This window comes from Malania oleifera, chromosome 8 (genome assembly GCF_029873635.1).
Source record: "Malania oleifera isolate guangnan ecotype guangnan chromosome 8, ASM2987363v1, whole genome shotgun sequence".
Lineage (NCBI taxonomy): Eukaryota > Viridiplantae > Streptophyta > Magnoliopsida > Santalales > Ximeniaceae > Malania > Malania oleifera.
In genome coordinates, this window is record NC_080424.1 from 7820295 (window position 1) to 7837582 (window position 17288).

The 17288-nt window shown below is 38.2% G+C and overlaps 1 protein-coding gene across 2 annotated transcripts in view; it reads right to left on the reverse strand.

Moving 5' to 3' along the window:
• LOC131162013 (protein translocase subunit SECA2, chloroplastic) overlaps positions 1-17288 on the reverse strand; it is a 77111-nt gene that overhangs the window by 5165 nt on the left and 54658 nt on the right. For both annotated transcript variants that reach the window (XM_058118108.1, XM_058118107.1), the window contains 3 exons: positions 13984-14101; positions 13756-13836; positions 13292-13371 (listed from right to left, as the gene is read on the reverse strand). In XM_058118108.1, coding sequence (XP_057974091.1) covers positions 13292-13371; positions 13756-13836; positions 13984-14101 — 279 coding nt within the window. The remainder of the gene's footprint in view (positions 1-13291; positions 13372-13755; positions 13837-13983; positions 14102-17288) is intronic.

A 17288-nucleotide genomic window follows, 5' to 3' on the forward strand; every position in this document is an offset into this window, starting at 1 on the left:
GAATTTCATTTGCATTAACTGAATATGTTTAATGTACATTATCTTACAAGCATGTTTGATACACATACTATTTTACGACTTTTCCACTTCATACAAAACATAGATGTATTTAATTTGTAATATATTAGTCTTAAAACTTATATTATTATGTTTGTTAACCATTTCTAAAGTTTCACAAATAATTTCATGCTTTACTACTAGTTTCCGTTATTTTTTCAAATCGAAATCGAAATTGACATCGAAATCGAAATTTCTGTCGAAATTTTCGTACTTTTGGAGCTTCGAAATTTGAGTCGAAATTGAAATTTAGGACCTTGCTTATAAGTAATGTTGCACGAATGTCTGCTTTTGCATGCTGTTCACACTTTGCAACCTCACTAGTTTCAACACCTCATGATACAGAAAAACTATTTATAAGGCATGTCAGTTTTAGTAAATGTTTTCAAGATCCAACTATTTTGAGCACTCAATACTGTTTTCAACTTCACTAATAATATTGATTGTCAGAATCAGGAGCAGAATCACTTGAAGTAAATAATTACAAACTTCAAAAAGGAATTTTAAAGTTAGTTCTTGAATCTGTGAGTTTTCAAGCAGAGACTCGTTAGAAATGAATTTTTTTAATGCTCCTTTTGTTGAAAACTGAAAAAAATCATAGAGAGAGCTTCCAGGAATTCTCCTTTCCTTTTCATGGCCATAGAAGGTACCATGTTTATAGTACAAGAAGTTAGTACAAGAAGTTGCTGCAACTTTGGCTCCTCAACAATCACTTGTTTGTAAATTAGATCTCACTCTCATTTTTTATTTTATTTTTTTGTGAGATTTTACAGAATATCAATCTCATAGAAACAAAAAAGAGATGTAGGTGCAAATATCAAAGTACTAAAAAAACGTGATGGAGCAACCCATTAGGTAATTAGAATGTAATGGAATTTTAAAAATTAAGATGCAGGAAGTCTCCATATTTTTTTTTGGTTATTTTTTTTGTGAGGGGGAGGGGGGAGGTGCGGGGCGAAGGAAAGAGTGTGCACCATCATTTCCATGTCTACTATCTCTATTTGACAAAAGTGAAGTCAAATCATATTCAAAAATAAAACCATGGGAAATGAATGTATGAGTGATGTCAGCCATTGCATGAGCCATTGCGACTAATGTTGGTACTTGGTAGGCCCTGTTGCCAAATATAGTGTTAGTAGGCTTATTGATCAAGTAGGTACATACTGTCAACACATGCAGGTCCAGGGATACGATACCTCGACAAGGGGGTGAGGAAGAATGTGTTTTTATGTATTTTAAGGGTTCAATGGAGTCACCAATAACCAATTATTTTATCCTTGGTGTGGTTACATCACCTAATTACTACTGTTTTAAAGAGAACCTAAGATAAGACTAATCTCCAAAAAGCAGGTTTGCAAGGGAGAGTTGGGTTCAAGAGTACCGTTATTTGAGAAGATACTCATGCCCCACTTAACACATCCTTTTCTCAAACAGTACCATCTTAATTGTGCATGACCATTAGTCAAACCAACATTCTGTAGATTCTTCTTCATTACATTTCCTTTTATTATTGAAATACCTAAATCATTTATGCTAAGATCATTTCACTTTGTGAAGCCTACCTTCTCCTCATATAACCGTATACCCAAATCCGACTCTAGCTTGCAACCAAAAACATACTTTCATATTGTCGAATAATTAGGTAAAATGGAAGAAGTCACATCAATGATAGGTCTCTCCCTCTATTTAAAATATAAGCCAAGTACAAGCTAATGACCATAATACCCTAACAAACATAACTCTTAACACATGCTAATAATGCTAAATGACCAAATAACCATTAACACTCCCCCTCATGCTGGAGCATATATATCATATACTCCTAGCTTGTTACAAACGAATTTCGCACGAGCACCTCCAAAGGCTTCAGTGAATAAATTAGCAAGCTGAAAATCATACTTCACATGAGTGGTTGTAATAAGCTTATGTACAAGTTTCTACTTAACAAAGTAGCAATCAACTTCAATGTGCTTTGTCCGCTCATGGAAGAATGGGTTGGAGGCAGTATGAATAGTTGCTCGATTATCACACTTCAGTTTTATAGGCTGAGAATCTGGAAAATTCAATTTTTCAATAATGTTCTTCAACCAAACAAGTTCACATGTAGTGTGAGCCATAGCCCTACGCTCTGACTCAACACTTGACCTAGCCACCACATTTTATTTCCAAACAACCAAATTACCATCAACAAAGACATGGTACTCAATTGTGGATGTTTGTTCAGAAGGCAACTGGGCCCAATCTACATTTGTATATCCTTAAATATGATTGTGACCCTGATCCTGATATAAGACACCTTTCCTTGGTGCACTTTTGAGATATCTCAAAATGTAAATTATTGCGTCCCGGTGACTTGGTCATAGAGGATCGAGAAATTGACTCACAACACTTACTGCAAAAGATATATCTGGTCAAGTGACTGAGATAATTCAACTTCCCAACAAAACTCCAGCATTGTCCTAAGTTAGCAAAAAATCATTTATATGGCACCAACTTACTATTGGAATCCATGGGTGTGTTTAGGGGTGTTTAAAAATTACTAAAAAATCGAAAATCGAACTAGAACCAAACCAAAATCAGTTTTGGTTCGGTTTTTTGGTCTTCGGTTTCAATTTTTAAGCAAAAACGAAAATAATTACTAAAATATAATAACTTGTATATTTATAGATGTCGCTGACTCATCCCTCCCAAAGCCTTAGCCTTAAGTAGATCCACCATCACCACTGCAGTACCAAGAACGCTCTGCCAATCTGCCTCTGCCATCAATGGCATTAGCCTCTTCATCCTCTACCCCTAAACCCGCAACCATTCTCCCTCTCTCCCTCCTCTGCCACCGCCATCTTCCCCAAAGCCCTTCCTCTCCCCATCGTTACCTCTCTAACGAAGAAACCCATGTGGCCTACCCCTCCCCTAACCACCCCCCCACCCCCGCCCCGCCCCGCCCCGCCCCACCCAACCCAACCCAACCCAAAGACCACCGATCTCATCCAAGCCTTCCAAGATAAGTAACAAAAAAAATGAAATCATCATTTGTAGAGGATGGCCTAGAAGCTTCAGATGTGGGAGCATAATAAATAAGTTGCACACTCTTCTTTTATTCTTGTCCCACATCGATTGAATAGAATTTGGGAACTCCTTTTCACTTCCTATATATCCCCCGCAATGCTCTCCAATACAAGCATCCTCCAGTGATAGGCATCCAATTTTGTTGGGCTTAGAGATATTTGGGCTGATTCCAACTACAATGACCTCAATGGCTTGTTTAGTTTAAAATTTAAAAATCGAAAATAACCAAACCAAACCGTTTAACCAATGGATTGCAGTTTTTTTTTTAAACCAATAATTTATGGTTTGAATTTGGTCTTATATTTTCAAGAACCAAACATTTCGATTCAGTTTTCAGTTTAAGCCATAACTGAACCGAATAAAACTGAGTTCATCCCTAGGTGTATCAATAGGTTTGGAACCCAATCCAGTCTCATCTATAGATCAAGAACATACTTTCTCTGTGACAAGACCATTCCCATATGAGATCTTGATAATTACCAAGAAATACTTCAATGGTCCCAAAACCTTGGTTTGAAATTTAGTCTAAAGGAAAACTTTTAGATCCTAGATGTCTTAATCATCATCTCCAATAATCACAATATCATCCACATACACAATAAGGAAAATCTTGCCAAATGGAATATGATGACAAAATACAAAGTAATCCACTGCACACCATTGGAGGCGAAACTCAAGTGCGACAGCACTGAATTAACAAGCCATGCTCTGAAAGATTGTTTTAAACCATATAATGATTTCTTGAGTTGATATACAAAGTCGGACTCCCCCTGAGAAAGAAACCCAGATGGTTATTCCATATAGACCTCCTCTTGAAGATCACCATGTAGGAAAGTGTTCATATCTAACTAATGTAGAGGCCAATGACAAGTAGTGGCTAAGGAGATGAATAAATGTACTGAAGCAAGTTTAGCGACTGAAGAGAATGTGTCTCAATAATCCAAATCATACACTTGAGTATATCCCTTAGCAACAATATGGGCCTTCAATCAAACCATGAACCATCTAGATTAACCTTCAAGACAACCACAAACTTATCAAGAGGTAAAGGTACCAACTGAAATGAGATTTTACCACCAAAAACAAAGGATGGCATTTTATTAATGAGAGAGCAACAGTGAGTACGACATCACTCCAAAAAACATTGGGAACATTCATTTGATACAATAGGGTACAAGTGACTTTGAGAATATGTTTATTTTTCCACTTTAAAACTCCATTTTTTTGTGGAGTGTGGGCACCAGATGATTGATGGATCATACTAGAATTAGTCATACAACTACTGAATTGGGTACTAAAGTACTCGTTAGCATTATCTGTCAACGGAACAGCAAACAGCAAAGCAAAAGATTTCTTTCCTTACTTCAGCCCACATTTATTTCCTTATATTTCAATTTTATTATTTTGTACAGTTAGCATATATTTAGTTTACATGTATATGGCTTGACAGATTATAGTTTACTTGTATAGGGCTTGAATCATGCTAGACCTTATTTACTTTCCATGTATAGCATTTTTGTAAAGTCTATATATAATATACAGAACTCAAGGCCAATTCATTCAGCCATTCACAAAATATTTGACATGGTATTAGAGCCAGCTGACTGCTAGGATTTTTTTTCCCTTCGATTTTTTTTTTCTTCTCGGTTTTGTGGCTGTTGTGGTTTTGTTTTATCTTCTGGAATTTTTCTCTGTTCTTTCGGTACTTCTGTGGCTGTGTGGCTGTCGGCACAGTAGGTTTCTGGGTTGCCATTTATTCCTCCAGTTTATGTCCTTGTGATTCTCGGCAAGCAGGCAACAGTTTTCTATTTCTGTTTGTGACTTTCGGCAAGCAGGGACAGCAGGTTTCTTGTTTGCCACTAATTTCTCCGATTTCTGTTGCTGTTTGTGTCTCTCAGCAAGCAGGCAACAGCTTTCTGTTGCTGTTTCTGGTACTTATCTTCTCGACACAGCAGGTTTTTGGTTCAAGATTTAATTTTTAGTGCAGTTTTTTGATTCATGATTTAATTTTTTAGTGCAGGGAGGTTGTTCTTGGTTTTTCTTTGTACCTGCGTTGTTTATTTTGGGCTTCTAGATTTTCTGGTGGTCTGTTTCTTTTGGCACAGTTTTTTTTTTTTTTTTTTTTTTTTGGGCTTCTCTATTTTCTCCATTATTTAGCATGGACTCCGCACCTGTGTGTGCCAAGTTTACAGGCAATAATTATTCTACGTGGGCTTTTCAATTTGAACTTTTCCTGAAGGGAAAAGATCTTTGGGGTCATATTGATAGCATGGATTGTGCACCCAATCCTGATAAATCCAAGGAGTCCGCAGCTTGTCCTTCATGGGTTGTGCTTGATGCTCAGATTATGTCTTGGCTTCTTGGCTCGGTTGGGCCACATATTGTCCCCAACTTGCGACCTTATCGCACCGCTCAATCCATGTGAACTCATTTAAAAACAGTATATCATCAAGATAATGGTGCCCATCGTTTTCAGTTAGAGCATTCAACATGACAATTATTCCATCCAAGACTATTATTCGGGGTTTCTAACTCTTTGGAATGAATATTCTGGTCTAGTTACTGCAGATGTTCCTGTGGCTTCTCTTCCCATTATTCAAAGTCTTCACGAGACTAGTCGTCGTGATTAGTTTCTTATGAAACTCCACCTCGAGTATGAATATGTTCGCTCGTCTCTAGTAAATCGCTCTCTTGTACCTTCTTTAGATGTTTGTTTTCGTGAGTTACTTTGTGAAGAACAACAGCTTAGTACTCAAGTTACTCTAGCACAATCTCATGGTAGTTCCGAGTCTGCCCTTGTGGCTTATGCTGCTCAACGACGAGGACTGCTTGCGCATTCTAGCACTTTGCAATGTTTTTGCTGCAAAGAATTTGGACATATCGCTAGTAATTGTTCTAAGATATTCTGCTCTTATTGCAAGAAGAAGGGTCACATTATCAAAGAATGTCGTATCTACCCGCGGAATCATCAGGCCCACACATTCCAGACTTCTGTTAGTGTACCCCCCACAGTGACTTTTGCGGTCCCTAGCTCTTCTTCAGGTGACTTCTCTGTTCCTGCACCTCCTCCAACAAAATACTGCAACCCCAAAATGGTGCAACATATGCTAATTTTGACATTATCAGAAATGGGGCTCCAATGTAACAATTCTACTAATATCTGGTATGTGAACTCGGGTGCCTCTATTCACATGACAAATAATCCCACTACCTTGTGTCATGTTTGGCCCTACGCTAGTCAATCTACTATTCAGATTGCCAATGGCAGTTCTTTACTAATAGCTGTTGTCGGAGATGCCTCTTCTAAGTTCACTAATGTGTTTCTTGCTCCTCAGCTTACCATGAATCGTATTTCTGTTGGTCAATTAGTTGATAAAAATTGTGCTGTTAATTTTTCTGGTAATGGTTGTGTTGTGGAGGACCAAGTAACGGAGAAGCAGATCGCGAAGGGACCTAAAGTGGGGAACTTGTTTCCACTACTTTTGCCTGTTCCAGCATGTTCTCCAGTTTCTTCTATTAAGTATTTTGCTTGTAATAATGTTTCAGATCTTAGTATGGTGTGGCATCGTCGTTTAGGCCATCCCGTACTCAGATCTTATCTCATATATTGAACTCCAGTTTACTTGGTAATAAAGAACGTTCTTCTTTATCTCTTGAGTGTGCCTCTTGCAAACTTGGTAAAAGCAAAACTCTTCCTTTCCCTTTGCATGCTACTAGAGCTTCTTAGTGTTTTGAGCTTACCCATAGTAATGTTTGGGGACCTTCCCCAATTAGTTCACATGAAAAAATTAAATACTATGTGACTTTCATTGATGATCATAGCATATTTACTTTGGTCTACTTTCTTCGCTCTAAATCTGAGGTTTTCCGTACTTTCATTGAGTTTTTAGTGTATGTTGACAATCAATTTTTTGCTTCTATTAAGACATTACGTGCAGATTCTAGTGGTGAATATGTGTCTACTAAGTTTCAGGCATTTTTGGCTTCTAAAGGCATTATTTATCAATGTTCATGTCCTACTACTCCCTAATAGAATGGAGTAGCTTAACGAAAAAATCGTCATCTCCTAGATGTGCTCCGTACTCTCTTGCTCGAATCCTCTGTTCCATCTTGAGGCTCTAAAAACTGCTGCTACTTGATTAACCATTCACCTTCTCAAGTCCTACTCATGGAGTCTCCCTATTTCCGTTTATTTGCTAAGATACCTAGTTACGATAACTTCTGTACCTTTGGTTGTGTATGTTTTGTTCATTTACCTCCTCATGAGCGACATAAATTATCTGATCAATCTATTCAATGAGCATTCTTGGGATACAATGTGTGTTAAAAGGGATTTGTTTGCCATGATCCTACATTACATCGTGCACGCATTTCTAGGAATGTTATTTTCTTTGAAAATCAACATTTCTTTCCTGTGTCCTCTGTCCCCTCCTCTCCTATTGTGATTCTCCACACCTTTGAGGAGCAGTTCTCAGATCCTCATCCAGTCAGTTCTCGTTTTAAACCAAGTCTTGTGTATACGCGGCACCCCTGCCCACAGTCTCTTCTAGTAGCTCATCCGATATTCGATCCTACCATGCTCCAGATTCAGTCAGTTGCAGCACCTCCAAAGCTTTTGGTACGTCGCTTTTCTCGAGTATCTATACCCCTAGACAGGTATGGGTTTCCCTCTTTAAGTTTTGGCAACTCTGTTTCAGCTCTTACTGCTGCATTGTCCAATTTAGATATTCCCACCTTCTACTCACATGCTGCCAAGCATGATTGTTGGCGACAAGCTATGCAAGAAGAAATTGCCGCTCTAGAGGCCAATCACACCTGGGACATTGAGCCTTGTCCTCCCACCATTGTTCCTCTAGATTGTAAATGGGTTTACTCAATCAAATTCCAATCTAATGGAAGTCTGGATCGTTACAAAGCTCGCCTTGTTGCACTTGGGAATAATTAGGAATATGGTGTCAATTATGAAGAGACCATTGCTCATGTGGCTAAGATGACTACTATTCATACGATTCTGGCTACTGCTTCTAGTGAGTGGCCACTACATAAGATGGATGTCAAGAATGCTTTTCTTCACAGGGATCTTAAAGAGTGTATTTATATGAAGCCACCCTCGGGCTTTTTTCCCTCTCCAACGTCACATGTGTGTAAGCTTTGTCATTCTCTTTATGGTCTCAAACAAGCTCCGAGGGCCTGGTTTGATAAATTCTGCACCACTTTATAACAATTTTCATTCAAGCAGAGCAAGTATGACACTTCATTGTTTCTTCGGAAATCAGACATGAGCATTGTTGTTCTTTTGGTTTATGTTGATGATATTGTGATTACTGGTTCCGATTCTGCTTTACTTGCTCAGCTTAAGACTCATCTCTCAAAGTCCTTTCATATGAAAGATCTTTGGTCTCTCACATATTTTCTTGGTCTTGAGGTGAATCGTAGTCCCTCTGGTATTTCACTCAATCAACATAAGTGTGCGAGTGTCTTGGTGGCCACAGCTGGCCTTTTGAAGGGTACTTCTGTTGATACTCCCATGGAATTAAATGTCAAGCTTCGCAAAGAGTAGGGAGATTTACTTGTTGATCCCAGTTTATACCGGAAGTTGGTGGGTAGTCTTGTCTATCTCACTATTACTAGACCAAACATTTCTTTTGTTGTACAACAAGTCAGCCAGTTTCTTCAGACTCCTCGTCATGTTCATTTGGCTATTGTTCGTAGGATCATACACTATGTTCAGGGCACTTCTTCCCATGGTTTATTCTTCCCTACAGGAAATTCTACTCGCCTTGCTGCTTATAACGATGCTGATTGGGCTGGTTGTGTGGATACACGTCGCTCCATCACTGGTTGGTGTGTGTTCTTAGGTGATGCATTGATCTCTTGGAAGGGTAAGAAGCAAGACAGAGTTTCTAAGTCATTGACGGAATCTAAATACCGGGTGATGTCTCTTGTTGTTCTGAAATTATTTGGCTTCGAGGCTTGCTTGCTGAGCGAGATTTTTTTGAGACTGATCCTACGCCTCTACATGCCGATAATACGAGTGCCATCCAAATCACGGCCAATCCCGTCTATCATGAGTGCACGAAGCATATTGAAGTCAATTGTCACTCTATCTATGAAGCATTTGAAGCTTGTGTTATCACTCTTCCACACATTTCCACTGAATTACAAATTGCGGATATCTTCACCAAGGCTCTCACTCATCATCGACATTACTTCCTAAGTAGCAAATTGATGCTTGTTGATAAACCAAAATAAATTTGAAGGAGGCTATCAACGGAACAGCAAACAGCAAAGCAAAATATTTCTTTCCTTACTTCAGCCCACATTTATTTCCTTATATTTCAATTCATTATTTTGTACAGTTAGCATATATTTAGTCTACTTGTGTAGGGCTTGACAAATTATAGTTTACTTGTATAGGGCTCAAATCATGCTAGACCTTATTTACTTTCCATGTATAGCATTCTTGTAAAGTCTATATATAATATACAGAACTCAAGGCCAATTCATTCGGCCATTCACAAAATATTTAACATTATCACTATAAAGTATATTGATTGGCATATCAAACTGAGTCTTTATTTGAGAATAAAAGGCACAAAAGATATTAAAGAACTCAAAACGATCTTTCCTTAAATACAACCAAGTCATCATGGAGTAGTCATTGACAAATAATGACAACTGTAAAAAAGTACCGAAACCCCAATATCGACGTGACAGGATTAGGACCCCAAACATCATAATGGACGAACATGAAAGAACTATCTGCCCGTTTGTTGACCTAGGAAGCGAAGGGAATAGATAATGTTTTCCCAATTGACAAGACTCACACTCAAGACTTCAGAACTCAAGGTAGGAAGTAGATGTTTCAATTTGTCCAAGGACGAATGACCAAGGCAACAATGTATTTGAAGCGGTGTAACAACAGTTGATCAGGCAATGGGAGAAGCAAGCGACTCAATGTAGTAAAGTCCACAAGCCTCATGTCCTATGCCAATTGTCTTCCTTGTCTTCAGATCTTGAATAACCACAAAACTAGGAAATAAGGTTACAAAGCAATTTAGTGCCTTTGTAAGCTTACTAACTGACATGATATTGAAAGGGGATTAGCTCCAAATTTGAATTTCCAGCTAGGTTATAGAAGATTCGTCAACAGTTTTTAAGAATCAGCAACGAATCTGCTTAGCTAGCATTGAGCCGATTGAAGAGAGTTCTAACTATTTTTATGTTATAATTATGAAAGGAACTAGGTATTGCCCTTAGGGGAAGGGTAGGACCCTACTTCTTTCCTTAGAGTTCCAGACGGACTTTTTCTTTTATTGAACTACTAGACCTTTTGGTAAAGATGTAACTAGAAAAAGTCTACCCTTAGGAATGTACAAAGCAGAAGAAAGAAAGATGGAGGGAGTAGGATTTACTGTTCATATCCCCTAAATTGTAGTTGTGGACCCATCAACAAGGGAAACTTGAGGTAGATTTTTAGGATACTGGAGGGTAGAAAAGAAGTTGGTTAGACCTATCATATGGTCAACTGTAATAGAGTCGATAATCTAAGGACTAGTGGGACAGATACTAGATGACATACGAATTGTAGGATTACCCTTCTGAGCAAAAGACACAATGTGATGAGATGCTTGTCAAGATGCTTGATGTTGTAGGAACCTTGAATACTCTTCCCCCAAGACAATTATAGTATGCTATTGACCTGAACAAATGCCAGACGAGGAAAACACTTTCGGGATTTAAGGACACCGTCCCAACACACACACAACTTCAATACAGCAGCAAATTAGAAATACAGAGTGAACAAAATGCTCTTGGAATTCCCAAAGTGAACTGAACTTCCGGACCAACCGAAACAACCCCAAGTGAACTTCCTAACCAACCGAAACAAACACAAACAAGTCAACCATTGATTCAACTTCAAACAAGTACCAACAACTGGACATAGCGCTGCCATAACTCTACAAAATCAATGTACAAACGCTGCTACTGCTCCAATAGACTTAGACACAGCCCCAAGAAACCAACACAGCACCAAAACAATTGGAGAAACCACGAATAAGGTGACCCCACCTCTTATGAGTCACAACTAAACCAGCATAAGGCTACCACAGCACCAAAAAAATTATACACAGCCCCAAGAAACCAGCAGACAGCTCTAACAGTGCCAAACAGCCTCTATACAGTGGTAAATCATAAACACACACCGAACAACATCCTCCTGGAATTCATGAACACCATCCCAATACACAATGTCGACAATTGGAGCAAACCACAAGCACACGATGAACAAAATAGAAACGAATCAAGGGCACAGCAATACCACTGTTTCAGGCCTCAATGAACTCAATAAACATTGACCAACAGCTTCAGGCATTAGCTATCAATCACTCCCAGAATGCCGCACATGAACAACTAAAAAGGTGATATCTTTGAACAAAAAGATGACAAACAACTTGGTATTATGGCATGGGGAAGGATTCAAGACATTTGGGAGAAAATTGGAGCAAAATGGCTGCTAAAAAGACTCATACACCGGCTCATGGGGTCTGCACTGCCGGATTTTAGCCAGCTTGTGGAGGCTCCTCTGGCTGTGAAATTTTGCAGGCTGGCAGATCGGTGGGTTCTGTGGCTTGCTATGTGGTTACTTTTGCAAAATATGAGGAATTTCTTGAGATTTTGAAGAGGACAACAGCACCCAGGATTTTTCCCTCAACTGCAGCTTTTTCTGACAACTCCTGAGCCTGCTCCTGGACTTTGATGATGCTCATGATCCTTCTACAGCAGCAGGTTGCGTGGTATTATGATGTTTAGGGTTTGATTTAGTTTCGGTCATGCAATTAGGGTTTTGTTGGATCTTGCTCAAATACCATGTTAAATAATTGGGTAAAATGGAAGACCTCACATCAATGAATAGGTCTCTCCCTCTATTTATAATGTGTCAAGTACCATGCCAATGACCATAATACCCTTACTAACATAACTAACATATGCTAATAATGCTAAATGACCAAATAAACATTAACACATATATTGGACTAAGGCTTAACCTAGGTTTTGAGGCTTAAAGTTAAGTTCTCTTTGAAACAGCAGTACCTAGGTGACTTAACCACACCTAGAATAAAATAAAATTTCATTAACCATCAAAATATAAACAAAAGGCACTCTTCCGCTCCACCCAGTCAAGGCATCAAATGAATCGAATCCCCAAACCCACACATGTGGACAACTTAGAAAAATCCATGGGGACATTAGAGAGTCAGACCAAAATATCCATGTATGATCATCCATCATACTTTACGAGAAACATCCCCTGAAAACCCATCCATTATGACTTTACAAGTAACATAAGCACAAAGTAACACCCCCACCCACTAGGATAAAGACCACACTTACTCTTTATGACCTAGAACCAAAAAGAATTTGTTTCGAAAGGAAATCTCCTAAACCATTTTCCCACTAAAGAAATGTTTTTAGACATCAACCAATACCTAACCCCACCTCTAACTTGGGTCCACTAACTATATCCTAACTAAATGATCTCACTTACCATCCCCCCTTACCAAATAATAAAAGATCTCTCATTTCCTTCAACTACTCAGCCACATGAACAGAAATCCTAAAAAGAGAAAAGAGTCAGAAATTAGGCCCTCTTCTAACCCTCCAATCCCTTACCCACCCACTCCACCACTTGCTCCGAAAAACTAATTGATCAAAGGTTTCCCTCCCAAGGAAGACTTAAACAAGTCAACAGACACCCATGCCTCAAGAACATACTAAACATGCCTACCAGTGGAACATCCCTACCCATAATGCCAGTTCTAATAAATTCAGAAGAAATCAAAATAGGAGAAAACATAACATCAAGGCATTGGCTTGGTGGTAGGGTGTGGTGGGGTTTAGGTTCAGGTGATCTACGGTGGACCCAAAAAAAGTAAAAAATAAAAACATTCTCATCTAATTTGGCATAACCCATCAGCTTCTTAAACTCTAATGCATGAAAATAATTCAACTGCTACCATATAAATATGGAGTATTATGAGAGAAAACAGGAAACCAAGAAACACTTGTATTCAGCATTATCCATGAAATGCAGGTCAATCCACATTGGATGATATAATAGGATAAACAGCACGAGTCAAGTTGCTGAAAATTAGTTAGCACTTACTGGAATATCTGTTGTGAACAACTTTCCATATCACCAGTTAAAATCAATTGCCTGAGATCATAAACATGCTTTCTTTGCACCTGAAATGTAATCAACATTTGAATTAGTTAACCCTCTCACAGGATTCAATGTCATAACAAAGGATAAGATTTCCCATTTTTCTATTTTTTCTTTGAGAAAACCAAGAAATATTGGCTAAATAAGTTTCTTACAAAATGAGATAATAGTCGTTTAAAAAAAATGTACACCGGAATCCATAGTCTCTCCTTCTCAAAGGACATTAAAATGCACTCTAACTTGAGATATTTAAACTCACAAACTTTAGAACTAACAACCTTGATGAATAACCAACATGAGCTTACTAAAGGGGGCCCAAAAAACACAAGCTCAGCCCACCTTTCTTCTAATTTTTTAAAATTTCAAAAAGTACTCCTAGTGAGGCAATGTTACTTTCAAATGAATACCTCCAACACTTCATCGAACTCAACCAAGCTCTTTCTTATACCAAAGAAGTACTTCTCCGCATTGATTTGCAGGGCTAAAAGCTAGAAGTTGTGATCGCTCCAGTTAGTATTAAGAAGATTAGTTTTGACAGAGATAAAAAAAGTGCATAACAAAGAGAAAATAATAATAATAATAATAACAATAATAAACAATAAGGTGGCCATATAGGACATGAGCTCAAGCAGCACCTGTTTTACAATTGCGTCACCTTCAATTGGTATATCTTCGTCATTTGTAATCTTTGATATAAGTTTTACGGCCCACTCTGTGTCAAAATTAAACTTTTGAAACATCTCATCCTGCAAGCTGTTACATAAAAAATTCACAATGTAAGAATTAGCAAAGCTCCTTAAACTCATCGCACTTCTCACTTACTGCCAAAAGTTGTTGACGGGATTGGGGGATGTGTCAGCTCACACCAAAGTTCATTTACTTAAAACAATTAAGCTGGCAAAAAATCTACTAAAAACAACAAAAAGTTCATTCGCCTTTTCAGAACCTAATGAAAATTAAACATCAAATTACTATATGGGCAGTAAGTATCTTGTTAGCCAAATCACAACATCCACTCAAATTCCAGGAGGAATTATAACAATTTTTGGTTGATTTAACATTTCTTGTTACATAAAATGACATCTAAATACCCAGATGATTTTGAGGGGGGAAAATAGTCTTAAACTCTGTCAGCAAATAAAGGGAGAAGGAACTCAAGAAGTTTCTAGGATCTACTAAAAATTATCTCTGTATTTATGATATATCTCATATACATAAAAGTAAATAAAGCCCTTAACAAATGGTAACACTGTAGCAATCCCCCTCAAGCTGAACATATATATCTCCTAGCAGGTTACAAATGAACTTAACACTAGCACCCCCTAAAAACTTAGTAAACAGATCAACCGCTTGATACTTAGACGTCAAATAAGTGATTTTGGTAAGCTTTTCTCCAAAGCTTCTCTTGAAGAAAGTGAAATCAGCTTCAGTATATGTTTTTTCCTCTCACAAAAACTAGATTTGCAGCAATATGAACAGCATCTTGATTATCACGCATCAATACCGTAAGCTAGGAATGTTCAGACCCAAGTTCATCCAACATATTCATTAACCAAATCAATTGACAACAAATGTTGTTAGAATCAGCATCCGACATAGGATCATTGGGAGGTCCACAGGATCATATCCATGGAACATAAGATTTGACAACTCTCAATAAAATAAGCCTAAAAATTTGTTCTTAAGTTCAAGAAATTAAAGCAAGTTTCATTCATGTAGCTACCTTGCTAGCTAGCTCTGAGCAGGTTTTTCCTTCAACAGTTTTGACCCTAAAAAAAAAAACCTAAATACTATGAACTGCAAAGTGCTCTACAAAGAGCAAACTGTTGCAAGCTTGTTTATTCAATAATTGTCATTAAAGAGAAAAAGAGAAAAAAACGAAGAGAAAAGGAAGAAGAAATTACTAACCTTACTTCAACGAACCGATGTGAACTTCTCAGCTTGTCATCATACGATAAGAAGGAGAAGAAGGAGGAGGAAGAGGAAGAGGAAAGAGGAAGAAAAGAAGAAAGGAAAAGCTTTTTTGTTGAAGGAAGACCTTTTTGTTAGTTGAAAAGAAAAGAAGAAGAAGAAGAAAGCTACACGCTCTCTACTTTATATATATAAGAGATAGGTCTCTGGCTTGTCAATAATAATAGAAAAGGAGTAAAAACGATGCTTTCCTCTCGACGACAATGTCCTTGCCCTTCGAACCCTCGAGCATTGCATTCCCTCCCTCATTTCATCTCCTAGCCCACCTTCCAACCTTCTTCTCTATAAAAAAGACTGCTCTCCTTCCATGTAGTCATCCCTCTATTCTATTAGATAACCCTTGCCTCAACTTCAAAACCCTAGATTTGCTCTCTGTAGTTCTCCTTCTCCATCTCTGGAAGAAGTTCAAAACCTATTTCATGACAGAAGAGGCCCTCGTATTGATTGTAACCCCATTTAGATCTTTCAGATAGGTCACAAGATCAACCCTAGCTTCACGAAACCTCTACTCGTGAACTACTGACTCAAAAATCTCCTCTTTGGTAAGCCAGAGAGGTGGCTAACTGTTAGTCACCCGCTGCTACCTTGTCAAGTACCTTCATCCCTCAACCTTCTTGGATAGACTAGGTCCCACGAAGGTGTTCATATAGGGATGGGAGAGTTTGCTACTATCAAAGTTGAGAGGAAAGCATTCTCCGTAGTTCAACTGGATTCATACCTAAGTATGGAGTATGCCAAGAGACACGCATCTTCCATCGTGTAGGAGAAGGAGGAACTCTTCCGGGTCCTTAAGTATACGAGGCCAATGTAAGTACTATAGAGGGTCACCATGTAACCAAATTAAACAAGGCTTAGGATTGTGTGGATTTGAAAGCTTCTTGAAAATGACAAAGGCACATATTTATGTATGGAGAAATATTTCAGCAAGTTCCTTCCCGTTGTTTGCATCTCAGAGGGTGATCGGAAAAAGGGCTGGAGGGCTCTTCTTGATGCCCTTGTTAGAATTCTTGTTGACTGCAGCTGACATTCCTAAATCAAAGGGTGGCTGGAGGTGTTTGGACTAAGGATCATCGAACATCATAATAGAGGAAAAGAATGAGAAGAGAAGTGGGTTCCCAGATTCATTTTTGAAAAGAACCATGGCTCGGGAACATTTCTTTTTCCACTTCTTTTCCTCATCTCTTTAGATTGTGCTATGAGCCAAACAGAGTTATTTCTTTTTTGTGGACAATGTGAGTAGCATTTCGGTCTTTTGGAATCTTAATTTCAAAAGACCTCTAAATGATACGGAGATGGAGTTGTCTTCCTTGTTGTCTATACTGAACAATGAAATCTATCCTTGGGCTTGGTGTCTAGATCATTTGAAAGTGTTTTCTTGTAAATCATTCTTTGAATTTTTTACCCATTCAAACTCTATCTTTCCTCTTTATCTTGTTATTTGGAAGGTTAAAGTTCCAACAAAAATTAAAGCATTTACTTGGTTGGTTGTGCTTAACAAAATTAATACCAATAACCTGCTACAAATTAGAAGACCTTTGAAAGCTTTGTCCAAATGTTCGCGTGCTCTGTTACAGGAATTTTGAAACAACTTTCCATCTTTTTTTGCACTGTGACTTTGCATGGAGGATTTAGAGTATATTGTTTCATATTATGGAAGAGAGTAGGGTTTGCCTCTGTTTAGTGGAGGACTTGCTAAGTGTAGCCAATATGCAGTTTTATGGGGTTTATGGTTGGAACATACAACAACAACAATAGCAAGCCTTAAGTCCCACCAGGTGGGATCGGCTACATGAATCATTTTCTGCCAATTCACCAGATCCAGAACATTTTCGTCTATTATATTAAGGGCTATTAAATCTTTCCTCACTACCTCATTCCATGTAATTTTAGGCCTATCCCTAACCCTTTTCATGCCAGAAACCATAACTAACTCACTCCTCCTCATAGGTGCTCTACTAAGCATGCGTTT